The sequence below is a fragment of the Chiloscyllium plagiosum genome, unplaced genomic scaffold (assembly GCF_037043375.1).
Source record: "Chiloscyllium plagiosum isolate Xiang-an unplaced genomic scaffold, Cpla_swu_hap1 HiC_scaffold_9, whole genome shotgun sequence".
NCBI lineage: Eukaryota > Metazoa > Chordata > Chondrichthyes > Orectolobiformes > Hemiscylliidae > Chiloscyllium > Chiloscyllium plagiosum.
Genome location: NW_028270147.1, coordinates 26,575,641 through 26,601,261, shown reverse-complemented (window position 1 = coordinate 26,601,261; position 25,621 = coordinate 26,575,641). Strand labels below are relative to the sequence as shown.

Sequence of the window (25,621 nt, the reverse complement as noted above, 5' to 3'; positions counted from 1 at the left end):
GTTCATTTGACAGTCATTTTAAGAAGGAAAAACATAAAAATCAATGGAGATGCTGATAAGACAAATCAATCCAGCACACTCTAAGGACAGTAAAGCAGGATTTTATTCAAAAAACAGGTGAAACAGGAGTTACAAAGCAGATTAGTAATGCATAATGATTGCAAAGTTTGTAAAACTTATATCCCTCCCAAATTCGTAGGTGAAGTCTGCATTGCTTAATGTTGTTCTTCTTCCTTTGTATTAATATTGATGTCACATGTCACTTAGTAAAACACACAAAATACACACATAAGCCATCCTATCACTGGGAAATTTTAAAAATAACTGGTATAATGAAATGGAATTATCGAACTGTTTATGAAAAAAAATTGAAATTTTACAACATTTCTTTTTAGAAGTTATCTGTTTACAGCTTAATGCATTTCCTTTGTCTTTCGTGAGTACAGGATTAAGGCTTCTTCGAGATGTTTGCTGTTCATTCCTTTCGTTCTGTGGTTTTCCTTTAAAAGGCTACAAATGTAATAAAAGTTTGATAACAAAATATGTCAGCCATATTGATAATCTAGTTAGTCTTCAGATTTGTATATATGGACTAATGTTTGAAATAGATAAAAGAATAACCTGTTTATTTGGATTATGTCCTCATTTTGATGCATTCCGTATCTGATAGTGTGCAATAATTGAGCCGTAGTGATATGATTTTCAGATGGTGCCATCTCTGCTATGTTTTGAACTGACTGCTCATCTGATGTGCGTGAAGTGCAATGATACATTTTAATAGAATTATTTTCCTGCAAGATAAAAATGCAATATTTAGATATTAAATTAACTATAAATCTTCCATATTGGCAATCAAAGAGCAATGTTGCATTACTTTCTGTATTTATACACCTAACAAAGATTTATAAAATTCTAATGTAATGTTGAATGAATACTATATTCTGACCTTACTTGTATCTAAATAGAAGTCAAATTTTATGAAAGAATACTTTTAACAGACATTGTGAAAATGCATTTTCCATGGTTCTCAAGTTCAACTAATCTGGTTCCCTTGTGTGCATGGATACATGCATAATGGTTTTTTTCTCTCATTCTTTGTTATTTGTAAATTAACTTCTTTTTAATTTATTGCCAAATAAGAAAAGTATTTCAATGAAAATCAGAAACAAAATAATACGTAATATAAAGTTTTAATTCAAAAGCTGGACAAAATTGCTTTAAATCATGATATAAATATGCTTTTAAACTTTTGATACAAATTAATAAACTGAACTTTAATGTGCATTACTTGGAGCCACTTTGCTTGACTTTGAAGCTTATTTCGTTGGAGTGTTTTTTGGAAAGGATACTGGCGGAATGCTGGAAGAACAACTCCTGTAGCCTGTTTGTAAAAGGAGATAAAAGAAAGTGCTGCTGTCAGTGCAAAAATCAGGTCACTTAACAATTAGAAGGAAGCCAGCTGACAGTCTGTACAAACTGTAACTGTACAGTGATAAACATTGTGCTGTATTCTATTAAAAGCAATATGTTGTGGATGCTAGAAATCTGAAATGAAAAGTAAAGTGCTTGGGGAATCTCATGAAAAGAAACTCAAAGTCTATGATCAATGAAATCAACTGCTCACCCTCTTCAAAATATAAGCATAGGCATTTACTATTAAACATGGCACCAAAGATCGAAGTTATCACTACAACATCTTATATTTATGTAGCATTGTTAACATAATGAAACATTCCAAGGAGCATTATGAAACAAAGCATGATAACAAATCACATATAGAGATATTAAGTCAGATGAACAAAAGTTTGGCCAAAGAGAGGACTTTGAAGAACTTGATTAATGGAGCAAGAAAGGCACAGAGGTCTAAGGAGAAAATTTTAAATCCTTGGGAGGAGGCAACTGAAGGCATCCTTGAAAGTAGAGTCGCAGATAGATAGGATAGTGAAGAAGGCATCTGGTTTGCTTTCCATTATTGGTCAGTGTAGTGAGTATCGGAGTTGGGAGGTCATGTTGCAGCTATACAGGACATTGGTTAGACCACTTTTGGAATACTGCGTGCAATTCTGATCTCATTCCTATCGGAAAGATGTGGAACTTGAAAGGTTTCAGAAATGATTTACAAGGATGTTGCCAGGGTTGGAGGATTTGAGCTATAGGGAAGAGGCTGAATGGGTTAGAGCTGTTGTCCTGCGAGCACTGGAGGCTGAAGGGTGACCTTATAGAGGTTTACAAAATCATGAGGGGCATGGATAGGGTAAATAGACAAGGTATTTTCCCTGGGGTGGGGGAGTCCAGAACTAGAGGGTTTAGGTTTAGGGTGAGAGGGGAAAGATTTAAATGTAAGGGCAACTTTTTCACGCCGAGGGTGGTGCATGTATGGAATGAGCTATCAGAGGAAGTGGTGGAGGCTGGTACAATTACAACATTTAAAAGTCATTTGGATGAGTATGTGAATAGGATGGGTTTAGAGGGATATGGGCCAAGTGTTAGAAAATGGGACTAGATTAGGTTAGGATATCTGGTCAGTATGGACCAGTTAGACCGAAGGGTCTGTTTTCATTCTGTACATCTCTATGACCCTATATCCACTAGTGGTGGAGCAATAATAATCAGAATTCACAAGGGGCCAGGATTGAAAGGGAGCTGATATTTTGGAAGGTTCTCTATCTAGAGGAGATTAAAGAGAGAGAAGGGACAAATACATGAAGGAATCTGAAAACAGGGATGAGAATTTTAAACTCAAAATGCTGCTTGATCAAAAGCCAGTGTAGGTCAGTATGCAAAGGGGCAGTAGGGCAATGAGTTAAGACAGGGACAGCATGGTTTTGGATGTCATCAAGTTTATGAAGAGTAGAATGTGGATGACTAATCAAAAGTACATTGGAACAGTCAAGTCAAGTAATCAAGGCATCAATAAAGATTTCCACACCACATGAGCAGAAACAGCAGCACAGTTGGCTGCTGTAATTGAGAATTAAATAGGCAGCAGTAGTGACGGCACAAATATGAGATTGGAAGCTTGTCGCGGGATTAGGGAAAATTATAGAATCCTTACAGTGTTGAAAGAGGCAATTTGGCCTATGGAGTCCACACTGATGCTCCAAAGAGCATCCCACCCAGCACCCCAACCTATCCCCACAATCGTACATTAAGCATGGCCAATTCACCAAGCCTGCAAACCCCTGGACACTACAATCCACCTAAGCCGCACATCTAAAAATAGAAAAGAAGAAATGAGCACTAACTTTCGACATTCCGCCCACTCATCGCCTCTTCCACAGATCAACTCTCTCTTTGACTCTCCCTTTGTCCAACTCTCTCTCTCAGAGAAAATCGGAGCACTTGGAGGAAACTCACACAGATACCAAGAGAATGTGCAAACTCTAAATAGACAGTCGCCCAAGTATGATACCAAGATTGCAAACAGACTGGCTTAGAATGAGAATGTGGCTGGGAATATGGCTGGAGTTGGTAGCTTGAAGTGGGACTAAAAACAATGGTGTCTATCTTCCCAATATTTAAGCAGAGGATATGTCTGTTCGTCCAGTACTTGATTTCAGATTAAAAAGTCATAAAAAGAATACAACACATATGTGATCTCTTATTAGCTTCTTACCTAAGATAACTTATATTTGTAACACATGCCAAGTTTGCTTCACCTATGTGGCATATTTATAAAAACTAAATATAGTAAGCTTTTGCTTTGATTTGCCCCACTTATTGTTGTTTGGTTTTAAAGTAATTTATTTTTAAAGTCTGTTTCTCTGATTTTTTTTCACAATTTACACTTTTATTTCATCACACCTCATTACCACCATTGTCCCAATGACTCGCATTGCAAAGATCTGGTCCCAGATCAGATGGGCGCCAGTTTGGAGTGGCCTTTCCTGTTCCTCAACACACTCTCCCACTCTCTGTTTTCTGCTGGCCTGCTGACCCTCCTGCTCAGTAATTTCCTCCTTGATTCTCCTCCATACAGGTTTCTCCCCGATCCCTGTCCATTCCATACGTCATTTCACTCTAAGCACATCACACTCCCTCACTTGCTTTCTCTCTCTGTCGTCTACCTCTCCGAAGCACTTGTTCACAGTGAGTGTTTGGGAATGGAAGTGGCAAAGGTGAAGGTCAACGGGGAAGCAGTCAGACAGTCTAAGAGAGAGAGAGAGTTGGACTAAGTGAGAGTCAGAAAGCGAGAGCATCAATCTGACGAAGAGGTGATGACTGGTTGGAATATAGAAAGAGTTCACTTTTTATTTTTATATTTTGGAAGTTAGTTTATTTACCAATATGAATTTAGCAATATAAAATATTTTAACTTACAGGTATAATGTTTTAATGTGTTTTACTTTTCTGGCAAGGAAGATTTTACAGCACCCAACTATCGCACTTACATTACAGCATCCAACTATCGGTTTTGATGGAAAATTACAACCTGCTTAAAGTTGTTTCACTTGGTCATGATTTATCAGAACACAACTACAACTTTAAGTGAGTTCAATACAAAACATTCAGATTAGATTCCCTACAGTGTGGAAACAGGCCATTTGGCCCAACAAGTCCACATTGACCCTCCGAAGAGCTACCCACCCAGACCCAGAATGGCCAATTCATCTGCCCCACACATCTTTTGGATTATGGGAGGAAATCCATGCAGACACAGGGAGAATGTGCAAATTCCACACAGACAGTTGCCCAATGTGGAAATCAAACCTGGGTCCCTGGTGCTGTGAGGCAGCAGTGCTAACCACTGAGCCACCATGCTGCCCAGATATTGATCAGAACCTGGTAAATTTTATTGATAAAATTGTACACGATAGTGGTCTCAAAGAAATATAATAACTTATGTTTCCCATTTGAATCTGCAAGACTTGTATAACAAAATGAAATATGAAAACTTCAGTGATTGAGCATCAAAATTGAACCTTAATAGGTTTTATACCATTAATTCCCTGCAGATTGCTGCACTTAAGCTTCATATATTAAACCAGCATTCACTCTGTGCTGCAGGTAACTAAAGTAGTGCAGCCAGTTACGTAGAATTCAAGAATGATACAATACAAAAGGAGGTTGTTACTTCTGTCATGGCAGTAAAGTGGCAGATCTGAGATATATAGGCTAACCCCATAGGTCAGACAAAAACAGTAAGTTGAAATTAAGGTGTGTGGTTTGTCAATGGCTAGAAATTGATCACTTATGAGACATTTTATATTGCATTATAAATTAATAAGATGTTTACCACAGACTGTGTTCCTTGAAACTCCTGTTGATCATACAATGTGATAAATTCTGATGCTTCTGCTGATGAATTCTTATCTTCCATCAGGGTGACTGTAGCAGGCTGATAATTTTGACGTTTCCATTCCATTCCTTCTTTGGATAAGCTTTGGAGAAAATCACTTGTGTGATCATGTTTACCACAGCCAGATTTATACGAGAGCGCATTTATATCCTCTCTTGCCATGTCAAGAGTCGGTTGTAAAGAACATACTTTAAGACAACTTTCTGATAAACCTACTGCAGAGTTATCTGAATCTGGAGTACTTTTTCCATTGATTTGTTTGTTGATCAGATTTTCTCTTATACAACTGCCATCCTTATTCTTATCCATTGTGCTACACGCAATGCCATTTTTAAATTTGTTTAACATCCTTGAGTGAACAGATTTTTTGGATAAAGCTTGGACTTGAAATGGCTCTTCTTTCCAATGTCTCTTTTCTTCACTGCAGGTTTTTGAATGTTTATTTTTCCTTTCAATTTTTGAATGGGTGGATAGTCTACTTTTCGAAATAAACAGAAGTTCCTTTGCTGTTGACAGTTCACAAGCTTGGGAAGAGTTTTTACAGTAGCTGCTATTCTCCTGATCATCACACTCAGAAATTGTTGATCTTGACTGCATTACTTGTGCCTGACCTTTCAGCTCATTGCCATGATGCACATGGTTTGGTATGGGCACCAGAGGATTTGCACACTTATTATCAGAACAGGTTGCATTTGGAATATCACTCTTTTGCTGCCCACTTTTAAGCTTTCTCACCAAAGGTACAGTTGTACATTTTCTGGAAATTGGTTCAGTTGTATTCTGAGAATTCGTAGCATACTCATTCAGATCTTTGGAGGTGATTTGCTGCAAAGGGGAGTGCTTACCTTTCCGGCCAGCGAAATACTCTTCATTCATACACGACTCAATTTCTTTACTTGAACCATGTGCTGAATTTGACAATTGTGAAGAAATGATAATTGCTTCCACATCAAGGTCTTTGCATTTGAAATGTCTACGTGGTTGACATGGTTGCAGTAGGTAATAACCTAAACAGGAAAGATATCATAATGAATAAGCAACAACTTTTTACATCTATATCATGTCTTTAAGGAGTTGAAATATTCATTGATATGACACAGAAATGAAACAGATATCAAACTATGATGAAATAAACTAACAGCAATAACTAAAAGAGAGGACTTTGAAATACAAAAAGTGGCGAGGTGGAGAGGCTTAAGAACTTAAGGACTTCTGGACTCGGGCTAAGGCAGCCGAGAATTCCATTTGTGATAGAAGAGTGAAATGATGGTAGGACATGCATTAATGGCAGAAGATCAGATACTGTGAGAAATACAAGGCACACTGTCAATTTTTTCAGTTCCAATTTCACTGTAAATACAATGCTGAGATAAGGTGTAGGTTGTGATGCAGGGCAGAAGAAAAGTACAGAGAGTTTGATCCAAGCTTTGACAAAGGGTCAGTTAGACTCAAAACGTCAGCTCTTTTCTCTCCTTACAGATGATGCCAGACCTGCTGAGATTTCCAGCATTTTCTCTTTTGGTTTCAGATTCCAGCATCCACAGTAATTTGCTTTTAATAAAACACAGGAGGTCATTAAGGAGGTTTCTTGACCAAGCAATTCTGAACATTACAAAGAGCAGTCTGATGCTCATGGGGGTGAGGCAGACAAACCTTATTAGGGTAAATTTCCACAGGCATTAACAGCCTTGATTACCTTGTACAAGTGCCCCTCATTGAAGTGTGAGCCATGGCAGATGCTCTGTCAGGAGGAAAGATGGCAACAAATCCAAACCACTCCTCACCAATAGTCACACATAAGGATTACCAGCAAGCGAACAAGTCCCAGGAATCCTGGCTGTTTTCCACACTCTAAACTGGAGCATTGAGGCAAACTGTAGAGCCCAAACTGTCACTCCTTAAAGATAACTAACTACAGACTGACCAGGATAAAATCCTATGACTTTTCATTGTATACGCAGCATTCTCACAGCAAAACATCCCTGAGCTCTTGGGAAAGATTACAATTACAGTAATTGTGAAAGACTCCCTGTGAATCATGTAAATTACTACTAATCATGAATAACCTTCAAGTGTTCTATTATCAGTGACTTTTTATGGCTGCAGCTGTTTGATCTTCATTTAGAAATAAACAGTCTGGTTCAAGTTGTATCAGCTTCATTTAGAGATATACTGATTTGTTTTCAAGGGCCAAAGCTCGCACTGATTTTCATCAACCTGAATAAATTTAAACTTATCAATGAATTGGAACATTTATGAATGTCTATCTTAGATTATCAATTGGGATGCCAAAATATGTGAATTGCTTTTTTTGCATTAGCTGACTGTAAAAATATAAACTCTGCTCAATGATTCTGACAAGGCTTACTTTTATTTGAATGGTTATAGCACTCATTTTGACGTGGTTAGAAAATAGCTTGACTCACTTTCAATAGATGTCAATAGTTTTGTTTTTCATTTTGAACTAAAACTGGCCCATACTCCTGTCCTTCTTAAATGCAGCTGGAGACTTTGATGTAAGTTCAGCAATCTCCAGCCCTAGCCAGAAGATCAGTCTTTTTCATTGCTCCCTTTTTCATTTTGACATATCGATGCACAGTAAATTTATGTACTCTGTCAGAGTTCTGAAGTTGCCAAACTTAAGGTCATACTAACGACAAACATGAATGTATATACATACCTCACAATGGAAGCTACTCCAAAACTATTATGCTTTAAATGGAATCAAAACATGAAGGAGTATCTATTCAAAATGTTTTTTGAATTAATCCTACAACTCAATTTATAATGGAAACTTAATGCAATCACAATTCATTGGAGGCTAAGCAATGCTGCTGAAATTCAAAACAAAAATGTATAAACTGCAGTAAAATGGAATAGTGCAACTGAGGAAAAAACTGTTTTTCATTTTTCCCCAAGCAGCTTAGGCCAATGAGGTGCATCAACTATCCTGCTAACCCTCGCACTTTACAGACTTTAATCCACACTCATATACACACACTCTCTCAAAAGACACTGATAAACTCCCCCAGCTCCCCCTTGCCCCCAACACACATACATCCACATGCACACATACACATATAAATTTGCGGGGTGAATTGGTACTTGCAGAATTACATTTAATTTGCTCAAAATCTGCATGAATTCATGAAAGATTCTGCAAATCAATTTTTTAGATTAGAATCAGTTTGACCATTGTGGCACAGACAGCCTCACACAGGGAAGCTCACACCTTCAATACATTATCTGGGGCGACATGACACCAATTGTTAAATGATTTGGAGATGCCGGTGTTAGACTGGGGTGTACAAAGTTAAAAATCACACAACACCAGGTTATAGTCCAACAGGTTTAATTGGAAGCATACTAGCTTTCGGAGCGACGCTCCTTCATCAGGTGATAGTTAAAGTTCACTTGAGAATGTAACTTTTAAAAAAATGTTTGCGATTTACATATGAAAGAATTGAAACCAACGTGATCATTCTAAAAGTTGAGAGAATTAACAAACAATCCACGTCTTTTTCTAATATAAAGTTTCAGTTACATCACTTTTGCTATAGATTCTGTATCTTACAATCTTATTCTCCACAACCACCTGATGAAGGAGCAGCGCTCCGAAAACTAGTGCTTCCAAATAAACCTGTTGGACTATAACCTGGAGTTGTGTGATTTTTAATTTTGTACACCCTAGTCCAACACCGGCATCCCCAAATCAATTGTAACCCTTCAAGTCTCCTGATCATGTCCTGTCCAGGAGCAAATCTTTCTCCAGTCTCTTCAGTCCCGACTGATCCACGTTTGCTCCCAATTCTCTAATGATTCAATTCTCATTTTTGTGACAAATTCACTCTTTGCCTTTCCCGTCCATGGCACTGGAACCTTAACCAACTCTACAACTCCTGCAAAATTCCACATTCCTGCTACTCATGCCATTTTTTCCCTCTTGTCAGTCTTCTTTCACCATCATTGGCACCACTGTGCCCATAGCCAATGGGGCCCTACGCTGAAAATCTAGGGGTTTATATGCTTTGTTTGGTAACAGGAGTATTTAAGCACTGAAACTTACCAGCCAGCAAAAGAACTAATTACAAAATGTTCTTATTACCAGTTCTGGGGGCCATATAAAAGATTAATGAGTTAGCTGATTCAATGATTGGGATTTTGTAACTAATTTGATGTGAGTGGGCATTTCTCTTGATTAATGTGGTTGGTTCAATTTCCAGGTGCAGTAAGTTTAATTTAATCAAAAACATGACAATTTGTTATGAAACTCCTACCTCATGAGACAGAAGAAAATATACTCGGTAATAATAGACAGAGATAAAGGTGAAAATAATAATAGAATGGGAAAAGAATCACGATGGGGGTAAAGAAAAGATGGAATATTGAAAGCAATTTGATAAATTTTGCATGCATTGTTCATTTCCTTAAATATTTGCTTTATATTAAGATGTTAATACAACTATTGGTTTTCTTTCAAGAGCTTTAGAACATAGAACATAGAACATAGAACATAGAACAATACAGCACAGAACAGGCCCTTCGGCCCACGATGTTGTGCCGAACTTCTAACCTAGATTAAGTACCCATCCATGTACCTATCCAAATGCCGCTTAAAGGTCGCCAATGATTCCGACTCCACCACTCCCACGGGCAGCGCATTCCATGCCCCCACCACTCTCTGGGTAAAGAACCCACCCCTGACATCTCCCCTATACCTTCCACCCTTCACCTTAAATTTATGTCCCCTTTTACAAGCAATGTTTGAGGTATTTTGTAGCATTCAAACAGTTAACTGCTTTACCTCATTAAGTCTCACTGCTGGTGATGGTTAGGTCTTGGCAAAAATGATTTGTAAGACAGGTTTCCTGATTTTGAGTCAAGAACCATGCAGGAGAGGAGTGAAGTATGCAATTGATTTTTTTTTGTCGTAAGTAGTTGCTGTCCACCGTTTGGCAAAGCTAATTGTGTTTTAAGTGCAGTCTCAACCTGACAGAAGAAATGTTAAAAGCTCATTTGAACTTCCATGAAATAACAAATGGGTGTGTAAAGGGATTGCATTGTAAAGAGGAGGTGGCTGGAGCCAGCAAACTGGAAATTCTGAAACTGGCATAAAGTGTCAAAAGAATCGCAGATCTAAGTGGGAAGGGACTGGACAAGGGGAGAACAAACTGAGTCGATGTAGGAAGAGATGAGTTCCGTGGGACAGGAGCAGGCAGAAACCCAATTGATCTGCCCAGCCAGTCCTGTTTGTGGATTTTGGGAAGGAAGTAGAAATGAGCTGTGTGGGGCTGGCGGTCTATGGGCTTGGAGACAGTGAGAGGGGGAGATCACCAGATGAAATATGGCTAGTGACCACTGTGAAGGAGGTAGCTTGGTGTTCTATGATGGGGTCAGCATTTGACCATTTACCCCCTCTCATCAATTAAGGGTAGGGAATGTTTGGGGTGGGGTCATTGATATTGAAATAACAAAGTCATAGCACGCAGGTTAACTATCCAGATTTTTTGCACAGTCTTTTTGAATACTGGACCATTGGCTCGGAATGATATAGGAGGATATTTTTTAATACTGGTAGGCCTTTGGAAATAAATCCGAGCAACCTTGGCAGACCGACTCTTTTCAATTCACATGTCATGACACAGGAAGAAACACCAATTTTACAGCAACATCACAAGTTCCTGAGTAAATTTCCATATGAATTGTCACCTTGGCTCTTTGTTATCACTCATCTCTGTAATAAGTAGTTATAGGCTGAAGCTGTCTTTCAGAATTCAACCATTTATTCTGGGAGCATTTCTCAAAGTGGTACTGTGTTTTTTTTTGGAAGTTGTGAGCTCAGTATCAATGACCCTGCCCCAAATGGGCGGCACGGTGGCACAGTGGTTAGCACTGCTGCCTCACAGCGCCTGAGACCCGGGTTCAATTCCCGCCTCAGGCGACTGACTGTGTGGAGTTTGCACGTTCTCCCCGTGTCTGCGTGGGTTTCCTCCGGGTGCTCCGGTTTCCTCCCACAGTCCAAAAAGATGTGCAGGGTCAGGTGAATTGGCCATGCTAAATTGCCCGTAGTGTTAGGTAAGGGGTAAATGTAGGGGTATGGGTGGGTTTCGCTTCGGCGGGTCGGTGTGGACTTGTTGGGCCGAAGGGCCTGTTTCTACACTGTAATGTAATCTAAAAAACATTTCCTACCCAGAATTGATGAGAGAGGTTAAATGATCAAACGCTGATCCCACCATAGACATCAAGCTACCTCCTCCACAATGGTCACTATCCATATTTCAAGTGGTGATCTCCCCCTCTCACTGTCTCCAAGCCCATAGACCGCCAGCCCCACACAGCTCATTTCTACCTTCTTCCCAAAATCCACAAACAGGACTGGCTGGGCAGATCCATTGGGTTTCTGCCTGCTCCTGTCGCACGGAACTCATCTCTTCCTACATTGACTCAGTTTGTTCTCCCCTTGTCCAGTCGCTTCCCACTTAGATCTGCGATTCTTTTGACACTTTATGTCAGTTTCAGAATTTCCAGTTTGCTGGCTCCAGCCACCTGCTCTTTACAACACAATCCCTTTGCACACCCATTCCCCTTCAGGATGGTCTCAGGGCTCTACGCTTCTTCCTGTAAAAAGGTCTGACCCAGCTCCATCCACCATATGCCTCCTCACCTGGCTGAGCTCATCTTCACTCTAAACAACTTTTCTTTTAACTCAGAAACAAAAACAGAAATTGCTAGTAAAGCTCAGCAGGTCTGGCAGCACACGTGAAGAGAAGTCAGAGTTAATGTTTTGGGTCCAGTAATGCTTCCCTCTCACTTTCTTCAGGTCAAAGGGATGACCACGGGTATCAGCATGGGCCCTAGCTATGCCTATCTCGTGTGGGAGATGTGAAACATTCCATATTCCAGTCCTATTCTGGCCACCACCCACAAATCTTTCTCCAGTAATATCAATGATACCATCATTGCTGCTTCCCTCTCTGTTTGGAAATGGAAAAGTTTATCTATTTCATTTCCAAGTTCAACCCCACTTTCAACTTCACCTGGCCCATTTCTGACTCCTCCCCTCACTTCCTTGACATTTCTGTTTCCATTTTTGGGGATAGGCAGGCCACAAATATCCACAACAAACCCAGTGACTCGCACAGTTACCTTAAACACCCTGTGGGCAGCACGGTGGCACAGTGGTTAGCACTGCTGCCTCACTGCGCCAGAGACCCAGGTTCAGTTCCCGCCTCAGGCGACTGACTGTGCGGAGTTTGCACATTCTCCCCGTGTCTGCGTAGGTTTCCTCTGGGTGCTCCAGTTTCCTCCCACAGTCCAAAAATGTGCAGGTTGCGTGAATTGACCATGCTAAAATTGCACATAGTGTTAAGTGAAGAAGTAAATGTAGGGGAATGGGTCTGGGTGGGTTGAGCTTCGGCAGGTCGGTGTGGACTTGTTGGGCCGAAGAGCCTGTTTCCACACTGTAAGTAATCTAATCGAGTCTAATCCTCACACCCTGTTTCCTGTAAAGGCTCTATTCCATCTCCGTTGTGTCTGATTAGATTAGATTACTTACAGTGTGGAAACAGGCCCTTCGGCCCAACAAGTCCACACCGACGCACAACCCACCCATACCCCTACATTTACCCCTTAAACCTAACTCTACGGGCAATTTAGCATGGCCAATTCACCTGACCCGCACATCTTTGGACTGTGGGAGGAAACCGGAGCACCCGGAGGAAACCCACGCAGACACGGGGAGAATGTGCAAACTCCACACAGTCAGTCGCCTGAGTCGGGAATTGAACCCGGGTCTACAGGCGCTGTGAGGCAGCAGTGCTAACCACTGGGCCACCGTGCCACTGTTCTGATAATGCCAACATTTTGGGGACAGTGGTCCCCAAAATGTCCACCTTCTTCCTCAAACCAGGATTTCCCAGCACTGTAGTTGATAGGGTCCTCAGCTGGGTCTGACCCATTTCCTGCACGTCGCCCCTCGTCCTCTCTCTTCCCTCCCATAACAACGATAGGGACCCCCATGCCCTCACCTGTCACCCCAAAAGCACTCACATCCAGAGGATCATTAGCTGCCATTTCTACCACATCCAGGGAGGTGCCATCACCAGACACATATTCCCTAGCACAGTGGCTCAGTAGTTAGCACTGGTGCCTCACAGCACCAGGGACCCGGGTTTGATTCCTGCCTCAGGCGACTGTCTGTGTGGAGTTTACACATTCTACCCTTGTCTGCGTGGGTTTCCTCCGGTGCTCTGCTTCCTCCCATAATCCAAAGATGTGCAGATTTGGTGAATTAGCCAAGCTAAAATTGCCCATCGTATTCAGGATAGTGTAGGTTAGGTGCATTAGTTAGGAGTAAATATAGATTAATAGGGTAGGGGAATGGAGTCTGGGTGTGTTAATCTTCAGAGGGTAGGTGTGTACTTGTCGGGCCAAATGGCCTGTTTCCAAACTGCAGGGATTCCATAATTCTATGAATGCCCTCCCCTCCCTTGTCAGCCTTCCACAAGGGCCATTCCCTCCAGGACATCCTGGACCACTCCTTCACTCTCAAGATCCACGCTTCCAGCTCCAGACATTTTCACCTACAACCTCAGAAGGTGTAACACCTGCCCACTTACTTCCACCTTCCACGGTACCCAAGGGTCTAAATACATCTTCCAGGTAAAGCAGCGCTTTACCTGCACGTGTCTCAATCTGGTTTACTGCATTCGCTGCAGACAATGTGGTCTCCTCTACATTGGGGAAACAAAGTGTAGACTGGGTGACCGCTTCGCAAAATATCTTCATTCTGTCTGCAAAAAAGACCTAAAGTTTGCAGTTGCCTGCCACTTCCAACACATCACCTTGTTCCCTGTCTCAGGCTTGCTGCATTGCTCCAGCAAGCTCAATGCAAGCTGGAAGAACAGCACCTCATTTCCCACTTGGAAACTCGACAGCCTTCTGGACCCTGTCAAATTCAACAATCTTAGGGCATCAGGGATATTCTCCCATGTCCTTACTCCAAATCCCATACAGCAGGCCTTGTTATCACATGGAGAAAGTGAGGATTGCAGATGCTGGAGATCAGAGCTGAAAATGTGTTGCTGGAAAAGCGCAGCAGGTCAGGCAGCATCCAAGGAGCAGGAGTTTTTTTTTCAGCATCCAAGGAGCAGGAGTTTTTCCTGAAGAAGGGCTCATGCCCGAAACGTCGATTCTCCTGCTCCTTGGATGCTGCCTGACCTGCTGCGCTTTTCCAGCAACACATTTTCAGCTTGTTATCACATGGTCTGCTATTACACACAACCCATTGTTAGCCGCTAATAATCCCCATTAGCAGCTATTCATCCTCCCAGCCTGGTCATTATCCACTAATTTATCTATCCAACTGTTTTTCTCTCTCTCTTTGAGCTCTATCTCGACCTATCCTTTACTCCTTACCCCCCTCTCCTGAGCCCATTTTCTGCAAAAAAAAGCTATTTTTCCTTGATATCATCAATTCTGAGGAAGGGTTACCAGATCCAAAACATTAATGCTGATTTGTGTCCATAGATGCTGCCAGACCTGCTGAGCTATCCAGCAATTTCTATTTTTTTGCAAAACATGATTGAACCCACGCAATTGCACCTTTTAGTGTTTTTCCAGGGCATCTTTCCATGAGAGATGGGATGGTTTATGAACATAGTTATATCGAGCTACCATAGTACTATAGGAAGTCAATTTAAAATGCACTGCCACACGCCACATTACCAAAAGGATGTGGATGCTTTGGAGAGGGTGCAGAGAAGATTTACGAGGATGTTGCCTGGTATGGAAGGTGCTAGTTATGAAGACAGGTTGACTAGGTTAGGTTTATTTTCACTAGAAAAAAGGAGATTGAGGGGGGACCTGATTGATATTTACAAAATCATGAAGGGTATAGACAGGGTGGAGACAAGCTTTTTCCCCAGGGTGAAGGATTCAATAACGAGAGGTCATGCTTGCAAAGTGAGAGGTGGAAAGTTTAAGGGCGATACACGCGGTAAGTACTTCACACAGAGGGTGGTGGGCGTTTGGAACACGTTGCCAGCAGAGGTGGCAGAAGCAGGCACGGTAGATTCATTTAAGATGCGTCTGGACAGATGGATGAGTAGGTGGGGAACAGAGGGATACAGATGCTTAGGAATTGACCGACAGTTTTAGACAGTATATTTGGATCGGCTCAGGCTAGGAAGGCCGAAGGGCCTGTTCTGGTCTGTAAATTTTCTTTGTTTTCTTTGCTGCTGGTCTCTTCGGGGTCAGGAAATTGGGCAAGAAATGGGAGGCAGGAGCAGTTTGCTCCATGAAGTAAATTCCTTTTTCTTTGCTTCTTGTGGATCAGAAAAAGCAGGACAGTACACCAACATTGCCACCAACCCCCTCTAACCCTGGGCCTTAAAGGAAGCCTTCAGCCGTGACTGCTGCTAATCTATTATCAGCCCTTTGCCGATCTCCTCTCTTTCCAGGACTCATATGTTTTCTCTATCCCTCACGGCAACACTGCAGTGCTCTCTTTTCTCCAATCCCACAAGCCAAAGTCTCTGAACAGCTCTCCTCTTGAGCAGAACCTGGGATCATCCAGAAGGGACCATGATAATAGTCTCCTGGATCTGATCCTCCACTCTGGCCACTAAACATGCTGTCTAAGTGGTGGGTGGGAAAGGCATCTAAAAAATTACAATGAGCAGTTTCAGTATCCTCAGAAGATAACAAGATATGGGAACAGAAGTAGGCCATTTGGCCCATCGAATTTGCTTCTTCATTCAATAAGATCATGCCTGATCTCATAATCCTTAACTCCACTTTCCTGCCTTTTCCCTAAACTCTTTGATTCCTTTATGATTACAAATCTGTCTTTCACAGCCTTGAACATATTGACTGACCCAACTTCGACAACCCTCTGCAATAAGGAATTCCACTGATTCTCATACAAGAAAATACACTTCAGCTCTGTCTTAAATAGGCAACTCCTTAAAGTTTGTGAGAAGATTTGTAGCTCGGGTGCTCATTGTTGTGGTTCTGTTCGCCGAGCTGGGAATTTGTGTTGCAGACGTTTCGTCCCCTGTCTAGGTGACATCCTCAGTGCTTGGGAGCCTCCTGTGAAGCGCTTCTGTGATGTTTCCTCCGGCATTTATAGTGATTTTTACCTGCCGCTTCCGGTTGTCAGTTCCAGCTGTCCGCTGCAGGTCCAGGTCGATGTGCTTGATTGAATCTGTGGATGAGTGCCATACTTCTAGGAATTCCCTGGCTGTTCTCTGTTTGGCTTGTCCTATAATAGTAGTGTTGTCCCAGTCAAATTCATGTTGCTTGTCATCTGCATGTGTGGCTACTAAGGATAACTGGTTGTGTCATTTCGTGGCTAGTTGGTGTTCATGGATGCGGATCGTTAGCTGTCTTCCTGTTTGTCCTATGTAGTGTTTTGTGCAGTCCTTGCATGGGATTTTGTACACTACATTGGTTTTGCAATCCTTAGTAGCCACACACGCAGATGACAAGCAACATCCTCATCACATTTCACCCTGCCACCCAGCTTAGTATCATCAGCAAATTTGCTAATGTTATTACTAATACCATCTTCTATATCATTAACATATATTGTAAAAAGCTGCGGTCCCAGCACGTATCCCTGCAGTACCCCACTGGTCACTGCCTGCCATTCCGAAATGGAGCCATTTATCACTACTCTTTGTTTCCTATCAGCCAACCAACTTTCAATCCAAGTTAGTACTTTGCCCCCAATACCAAGCGCCCTAATTTTTCTCACTAACCTCCTATGTGGGACTTTATCAAAAGCTTTCTGAAAGTCCAGGTACACTACATCTACTGGATCTCCCTCGTCCATCTTCAGAATTACATCCTCAAAAAATTCCAGAAGATTAGTCAAGCATGATTTCCTCTTCATAAACCCATGCTGACTCTGACCTATCCTGTTACTACTATCCAGATGTGTCGTAATTTCATCCTTTATAATAGACTCCAGCATCTTTCCCACCACTGAAGTCAGACTAACTGGTCTATAATTTCCTGCTTTCTCTCTCCCACCTTTCTTAAAAAGTGGCACAACATTAGCCACCCTTCAATCCACAGGAACTGATCCCGAATCTATCGAACTCGTAACGTGACTTGGTGTTTCCACAATAGCAATACAAGTGGGTTCCTTGTCTGAAGACAAAGGACTGGAAGAACTTCCTACTGCAATTTGATTAATCAATTTACTTGACTGACACAGTCTAGCTGATGGTTTTGTGCACATTGCTTTTAAGGACATAACAACTAAAGAGGATCTTCTCCCCTTTTGGTCACTTAAAGAACAAACAAGGGGTGACCACCAGCAGATAATTTTCATTCTCCTTATTCCTATCTCATTTGATTTCCTTAACAATTGCAAGCAGTAGGGGATGAGAAGGTATGAGGAAAGAATTGCACAAAGAATATTCATTTTAATTTACATCATTCAGTTATCCCTCACAGGGATTCCATAATCATCGAGTTAGGGGGATTGAATCTAACTGACAGCAGTGAACCCTGCTGACACCAAAGCATTTTCACAGAATTTCAGAATTGTCACAGCACAGAAAGAGGCCATTCGACCCATCATGGCCTGCACTGGTTCTATTACCAAGTACCAATTTTCTACTTTTTTCTCATAAACATGTTTTCTATCCAACATCATTTCTATTCAAAATAATGCTCCCCTCTTGAATGCTTCAATTTAACTTGCCTCCACTGCACTTCCAGGCAGTGTATGCCATACCCTAACTACTCACTGTGTGAAAAAGTTTTGTTGATGAATTTTAAATGGTAGACACCAGGCTGATTTTCATCGACAGTTTTAATTCACTTCAAGCTAATTAAGGTTAAGAGTGAGGACAACCGAAATGGTACAAAACTACATTTATCTCTCTCTCATCTTTAATATCCTCATAATATTTCATTACTTTTGAAATGCAGTCACTTTTTGTTTTGTCAACAAACATGGTAGTCATTGTCCCCATAGCAAAGTCACATTAACAGCAAATGAGATAAGTAATCTGTTATTTTGTTTTTCCTTGGGTGGAGAAAGTGAGAGCTGCAGATGCTGGAGATCAGAGCTGAAAATGTGTTGCTGGAAAAGCGCAGCAGGTCAGGCAGCATCCAAGGAACAGGAGAATCGACGTTTCGGGCATAAGCCCTTCTTCAGGAATGAGGAAAGTGTGTCCAGCAGGCTAAGATAAAAGGTAGGGAGGAGGGACTTGGGGGAGGGGCTTTGGAAATGCGATAGATGGAGGGTGGTCAAGGTGAGGGTGATAGGCCGGAGTGGGGTGGGGGCGGAGAGGTCAGGAAGTTTCCTTGGGTGGGCCAGGAATCATTGCTGGCTCAGCACGATGAGAACTCCCTGCTCCAATTTAAACAGCATTATTGGGCTGAAACTACATGGGGCACAGGATCTTTCGCCCCATCACACCCTCTGGCTCAAAGGTTAGGGAAGGGTCCAAATGGAATACCAGCTGGCCCATAGCTATTTAATGGCCACTTAATGAGAAGTCTCACCTCAGAGAACAGCAAGCCAGTCAGAGACTGAGTGAGCTGTGTCAAATGCGGCTCAAGCAGATGAGACATGGAAACCTCCAACATCCCAAGTGGCAAACTGACAGATCCCAGGGAGAGGAGTTTGAGAGTCAATGGGAGCAGGGGAATTCTTGTGGAAAACTTTCCAATGGCCTCAAGGGTGTTGTTAAGTAGCTCAGGAGAAAGTGAGGACAGCAGATGCTGGAGATCAGAGTTGAGAGTGTGGTGCTGGAAAAGCACAGAAGGTCAGGCAACATCCAAGGAGCAGAGAATTAACATTTTGGGCATAAGCCCTTCATCATTAAGTAACTCACCCCACTATCCATCATTAGTCCATGCAATGCAACCTATCAGCACAACCCATGGTCTGGGCTTCAACCTGTGTTGGTTAAACCTTCTCAGTGGGGAATGGTCCTTAGGTGGACACCAGTTTCCCACTTCAAGGTTGCAACTGGTCCACTGGTAGACAAACAACACTGCAACACCTGGTGCGGTGAAAGGATAAATGCTTGGCTGTCTGTTGAATTCACTTCCCTCCCCCATCTCAATCCTCTCCTCCACTCCACTAGTTTCTAGCCTTCAAATCCACTGCCATATCTTTGTATAAGAGTCAAAACGTGTGGTGCTGGAAAAGCACAGCCAGTCAGGCAGCATCCGAGGAACAGGAGAGTCAACATTTTCAGCATAAGCTCTTCATCAGGAATGTTCCTGATGAAGGACTTATGCTCGAAACATCGCCTCTCATGCTCCTCAGATGCTGCCTGACCGGCTGTGCTTTTCCAGCATCACACCTTTTGACTTTGATCTTCAGCATCTGCAATCCTAACTTTCTCCTATATCTTTGTATAACTCTAGCCATGGAATCTTGTGCATCTACCTGAACAAATAGATATGGCTTCAGTGATGTTGGAGTTGAGAGCACTTCTAGATATATAGCACTTCTCCAATGCTAAACCAAAGCATCACCCAAATTATGTGTTCAAGCAACAGAGTAGAGTTTGAAACAATAACTTTATGACCCAGATGAAAACCACCATTAAGTCAAGCTGATAAAATACAAGAGAATTTTCATAGTCAGCTCATTTCCAGGGTCGCATCAAGTACAGATTCAGACATATGCCAGGATGTGAGGCTAGAAGATTTATGCAGCTGGAATTTATAGTGCCATGAAAATAACAGCATATGTTGTCCTACCATCATCATTGACAGAGTCATTCACTTCCCATCGAGAATAAGAAAATAGTTTGCTGTCCCATCTGTAAAAAAAAGTTCAAAGTAAAATGGTCAATAGTAAGGAAAATATACTACAGTATGAAAAGTACTACTGATGTGTTATCAATCAAATGTGCATGACTAATTTCAACCCTGCCAGTTTTAGAACATAGAGAACATAGAAAAGTACAGCACAGAACACGCCCTTCGGCCCACGATGTTGTGCTGAGGTTTAATCCTAATGTAAAATATAATAACTTAACCTGTGCATCCCTCAACTCACTGCTATCCACGTGCATGTCCAGCAATCGTTTCAATGTCCCTAATGACTTCGCTTTCACCACCACAGCTGGCAACGCATTCCATGCATTCACAACTCTCTGCGTAAAGAATCTACCTCTGGCATCTCCTTTATACATTCCTCCTAATATCTTCAAACTATGACTCCTCGTACCAGTCAATCCTGCCCTGGGGAAAAGTCTCTGGCTATTGACTCTATCTATTTCACTCATTATCTTGTATACCTCGATCAGGTCTCTTCTCTTCCTCCTTCTCTCCAAAGAGAAAAATCTGAGCTTATACAACCTTTCTTCATAAGGCAAGCCCTCCGGTCCAGGCAGCATCCTGGTAAACCATCTTTGCACCCTCTCCAAAACCTCTGTATCTTTCTTATAGTAGGGCAACCAGAACTGGACACAATATTCCAAGTGTGATCTGTAGCAAAACCTTGCGGCTCTTAAACTCAATCCCCCTGTTACGAAAGCCGAAACACCATATGCTTTCTTAACAACTCTATCCACATGGGTGGCAACTTTGAGGGATCTATGTAATTGCACACACAGATCCCTCTGTTCCTCCACACCGCCAAGAATCTTGTCTTTAACCCTATATTCAGCATTTGAGTTCGACCTTCCAAAATGCATCACTTTGCATTTATCCAGGTTGAACTCCATCTACAATTTCTCAGCCCAGCTCCGCATCCTGTCCATATCGCGCTGCAGCCTGCAGTAGCCTTCAATACTATCAACGGCACCTCCAACCTTTGTGTCATCTGAAAATTTACTAACCCACCCCTCAACCTCCTCATCCAAGTCATTCATAAAAACTACAAAGAGCAGAGGCCCAAGAACAGAGCCCTGCGGGACACCACTCAACACTGACCTCCAGGCAGAATACTTTCCATCTACAACCACTCCCTGCCTTCTATCAGCCAGCCAATTCTGAATCCAAATAGCCAAATCTCCCTGTATCCCATACTTCCTGTCTTTACGAATGAACCTACCATGGGGAACCTTATCAAATGCCTTGTAAAGTAAAGCATATAGTGCAGGAATATTTAACCACAACTTTACCAAGTGTTTGGTGACAGGATGGCAAGCAAGAACATTGGGAAAACACAATGTTCCACTACTTTGGATGTGGAAGGCTCCTTTAGGGCCTTGGATGGAGGTGAAGAAGGAGGTGTGGGCGCAAGTTTTGCAATTCCTGCAGTGGCAGGGGAAGGTGCCAAGATGGGAGGGTGGGTTGAAGGGGGGGCGTGGACCTGACCAAATAGTCACAGAGGGAATGGTCTTTGCGGAAGGCGGAGGGAAATATATCCCTGGTGGTGGGGTCTGTTTGGAGGTGGCGGAAATGTCGGTGGATGGTTCCATCCATCAAAGTTTTAATAGCACATCCACTAATATCATTTATTGTATCCGTTGCTCCCGATGCAGTCTCCTCTACATTAGGGAGACTGGACGCCTCCTAGCAGAGCGCTTTAGGCAACATCTCTGGGACACCCGCACCAATCAACTACATCGCCCTGTGGCCCAACATTTCAACTCTCCCTCCCACTCTGCCGAGGACATGGAGGTCCTCGGCCTCCTTCACCGCCGCTCCCTCACCACCAGACGCCTGGAGGAAGAACACCTCATCTTCCGCCTCGGAACACTTCAACAGTTTCCTCATTTCCCCTTCCCCCACCTCACCGCAGTTCCCAACTTCCAGCTCAGCACTGTCCCATGACTTGTCCTACCTGCCTATCTTCTTTTCCATCTATCCACTCCACCACCCCCCCCCCTCCCCCCCCGGCCTATCACCTTCATCCCCTCCCCCACTCACCTATTGTACTCTATGCTACTTTCTCCCCACCCCCACCCTCCTCTCACTTATCTCTACACGCTTCAGGCTCTCTGCCTGTATTCCTGATGAAGAGCTTTTGCCCGAAACGTCGATTTTACTGCTCCTCAGATACTGCCTGAATTGCTGTGCTCTTCCAGCACCACTAATCCAGAATCTGGTTTCCAGCATGTGCAGTCATTGTTTTTATCTACATAGATGAAACGGAAGCAGAGTTAAGGCTTGGCACTGAGCAGCCGTGATCTTGTCAAAGGGCAGAGCAGGTGAGAGAGGTTAGCTGCTCCCCTCCTGCACCTATTCCTCATGTCTCCCTGCTAATAGGAAAGATGTGGTAGAACTTGAAAGAGTTCACAAAAGGCTTACAAGAATGTTGCCAGGGTTGGAGGATTTGAGCTATACAGATAGGCTGAATAAGTTGAGGCTACTTTTCCTGGTGCATTGGAGGCTGATGGATGACCTTCTTGAGGTTTGTAAAATCGTTAGGGGTATGGATAGGATGAATAGCCAGGGTAATGGAGTGCAAAACTAGAGGGCAGAGGTTTAAGATAAGAGGGGAAAGATTTAGAAGGGACCTAAAAGGTAGCATTTTCATGCAGAGGCTGGTGCTTGCATGGAATGAGCTGCCAATGGAGGCTGGTACAATTACAACATTAAAAAGGCATCTGATGGGTATATGAATAGGAAGGGTTTAGAGGGATTTTGGCCAAATGGTCACAAATGGATCTAGATTAAGTTAGGATATCTGGTCAGCATGGACAAGTTGGACCGAAGGGTCTATTTCCATGCTGCCCATCTCTATGACTCTCTGACTATGACTCTGCTTATTCAATAAGTGGTTAAGGCCCATATGTTAGGTACTTTCCATAGGAAACTGGATGAATATGCGATAAAACATGGAACAGAAAGAAATGTTGAAAAGCTGACATAAAGATGATAAAATGGAAGAAGACTCAAAGACATAGACCAACCAGTTGGGTGAATGTAATGTTGGGTGGATCCAAACAGTCCATGGACATTTACTCTCTAAGAAGTGGACAGTTCAAATCACATGTGTTCAATCACTGTGGCGTGTCCCAGCTAATCTTCATCGCGACATTTTAAGTTAAATTAACATTCAACAGAAAGAATCCAGTATATTACTATTCTTTCTACAACATTTTACTTATTATTATTCATTGGCGTGATACAGTTGTTACTTTTCGAGGCGGGCGTGTTTGTAAATATCCAAATACTTCTTGCATATAGCAAGTCGGATTGGCACTTTGTCACCAATACCCTGAAGAACTTTTAAAGAAGGAAGCGCACCCCTTATTTACAAATCAAACTGACCGCGGACAAACTACAGTGAACCAGCATATCGCCAATACTGGAGACACAGGGTAGTGTACGCATTGTAGACTGAAAAACAAACTCAATCGCCATTGTAAAAAGGAAGCTTACATTGTTTCAGGAATTTGTGAAATACAGCTCAGCCAGCATACTGTGATTAATGAACCTTATCTAAGTTCATAGAGCTTCCCCGGTTACAGTTCTCGCTTGGTTAGGGTTCAGCCTGAGTTTACTAAAAGGAGAGTCCTCTACCTGTGATTCGTTATTTTTCCGTTAGTTTGCTGCCGATTCGCCCTCATTGTTCCCTTTCCCCAGTTCCTAAATCTTTTTTTTGACGGATGCGGATACACTGCGGGCTTTTCCGTTTTGCAATGTTTCCTGTTGCCCTCCTGAACGGTGAATTAAAACAGAGAGTAACCAGGCAATTCAAGGTGTGGCTCTGCCCTTTCACCCTAACTGACGGTAGCTACGAGCCCCAGGCATTTCCAGTTCCACCACTCGCGAGGAATAAAAAAATTGCTCAGTTTTAGAAGCAGGTTCAGTATAGCTTTTTTCAAAACAAAGTGCACAAAATCATGTCAACTTGAGACAACTTTCTGCACTCACAGTATCTCATTGTAATCTATTGCATTACCCACACTTCTACACACGAAAGGACACAGCTTTCGTACACAGAAGAGCATTAATAGTTGGCCGAGAATTGGATATTTTCTGAAGTGCTCCTCTATCTTCAGGTCAAAAAAATGTCTACAACTTTTGGGAAGGTGATAGCACCATTATCGCTTGACTATCAGTCCAGAGACCTCCCCAGAGATCTGGGGTTGAATCCCTTCTTGACAGAAGGTGAGGTTTGACTTCAATAAATGTTTGGAACTAAGATGATCATGAAACTGTTGACGATTGTCGAAAAATCCCATCAGGCTCACCAATGCCCATTTCTGTTGTGGAAGAAAGCTGCTGTCCTTATCTGGTCTGGCTTTCATGTGAATCCACTCAACAATGTAGCTGATTCTCAACTGCCCCCTAGGCAATTAGGGATGGTCAGTAAAGGCTAGCTTAATGAGTGGTGCCCACATCCCACCAATGAATAAAAAAAGAGACATATAAGCTGATAATGGCAGGGATGGCAAAAGGCATTATGTGCTTTAGTGAGGGTAAGACTGACTGAGGAATTTATTAAATAATGAGAATTAGGAATCCATTTGGATTTAGGTTTGAGATTTATATTTAGATTTTATTATCATATGCATTCAAGTACAACTTACAAGAGTACAGTGTACAATGGTGCCAGACAATGACGCCATCTTAGGTACACAGTAAATAGGTACAAAATCTTAGTTACAGAAGTAGAAAAATAAAGAAATACGTTAATACATTTCATCACTACAGTTTTATTAGTACAAAAGTAGAAAACTAAAGTTAAAAAGTCAAACTGAGTCAAGTTTGACTTAATACAGAAAGAGAAACGGAGAACAGGAAACAAAGAGTGGATTTGCAAAGAAGCAAACAGCACGGAGTAGTAAACAGAAAGGAAAAGTGAAATGTTTAAAGTTTAGTTACCTAAGAATAATTTAAAACTGGATGAGCAAGAATTTATGGTTTCAGTTGTCCCCCTTGAGTCTCTGAGGTTGAATGATATTGCAGGAACTTAAATCCCATCATTCACAATGTTTCGGTGCCATGAATTACCAACCCAAACCTTTACTCATCAGTTCAATTTGTTCTTAAGGCACCCATCCAGCGACTGTCGGAAACCCAGGATGGGATTTCCATGCATGAACTCAACCTTAAATATGATTTATGAATTTCATTTTATTTTTACACATCTTCAAATTTGCTTTTACTAAGTAATACTAAAGGGTATGAGGTGATGCACTTTACTTGAAGAATAGAGACGTAGACTATTTTCTAAATGGGGAAATGCTTCAGAAGACTGAAGCATAAATGTATTTGAAGACCCCTACTTCAGGATTCTAATAAGGTTCAAAATTACTGGAAAGGCACAACAAGTCTGGCAGCATCTGTGGAGAAAAATCAGAGCTAACATTTAAGGTTAGGATTGGAGGATTTGAGCTATAGGGAGAGGCTGTTTACCCAAGAGAGTTGGAGGCTGAGTTG

At 42.1% G+C, this 25,621-nt stretch overlaps 1 protein-coding gene across 3 annotated transcripts; it reads right to left on the bottom strand.

Annotated features, from left to right (window-relative positions):
* Positions 1 to 85: 85 nt before the first annotated feature.
* Positions 86 to 23,892, bottom strand: LOC122554215 (uncharacterized). Of its 3 annotated transcripts, none has more exons than XM_043698875.2 (6): positions 23,756 to 23,892; positions 20,036 to 20,097; positions 5,237 to 6,306; positions 1,289 to 1,381; positions 622 to 791; positions 86 to 510 (listed from the first exon to the last, which is right to left on the bottom strand). In XM_043698875.2, exons 1-6 carry the CDS (start codon positions 23,800 to 23,802, stop codon positions 414 to 416), a joined length of 1,539 nt encoding a protein of 512 aa, XP_043554810.1. In that variant the 5' UTR covers positions 23,803 to 23,892; the 3' UTR covers positions 86 to 413. The 3 variants fall into 3 exon arrangements, with proteins under 3 accessions (XP_043554810.1, XP_087846613.1, XP_087846614.1); XM_087990487.1 differs by having other exon boundaries at positions 23,615 to 23,757; XM_087990488.1 differs by lacking the exon at positions 20,036 to 20,097 and having other exon boundaries at positions 23,756 to 23,855.
* Between the last annotated feature and the right edge of the window lie 1,729 nt (positions 23,893 to 25,621).

Excerpts from the sequence above, each read along its gene's own strand:
- LOC122554215 (XM_043698875.2), bottom strand. The coding sequence starts at position 23,802 with ATGAGGGCGAATCGGCAGCAAACTAACGGAAAAATAACGAATCACAG. Across the intron at positions 1,382-5,236 it reads TTCAAGGAACACAGTCTGTG|GCTACAGGAGTTGTTCTTCC; the intron begins GTAAACATCTTA and ends TTTTACAAACAG. Across the intron at positions 511-621 it reads GACATAATCCAAATAAACAG|CCTTTTAAAGGAAAACCACA; the intron begins GTTATTCTTTTA and ends TTACATTTGTAG.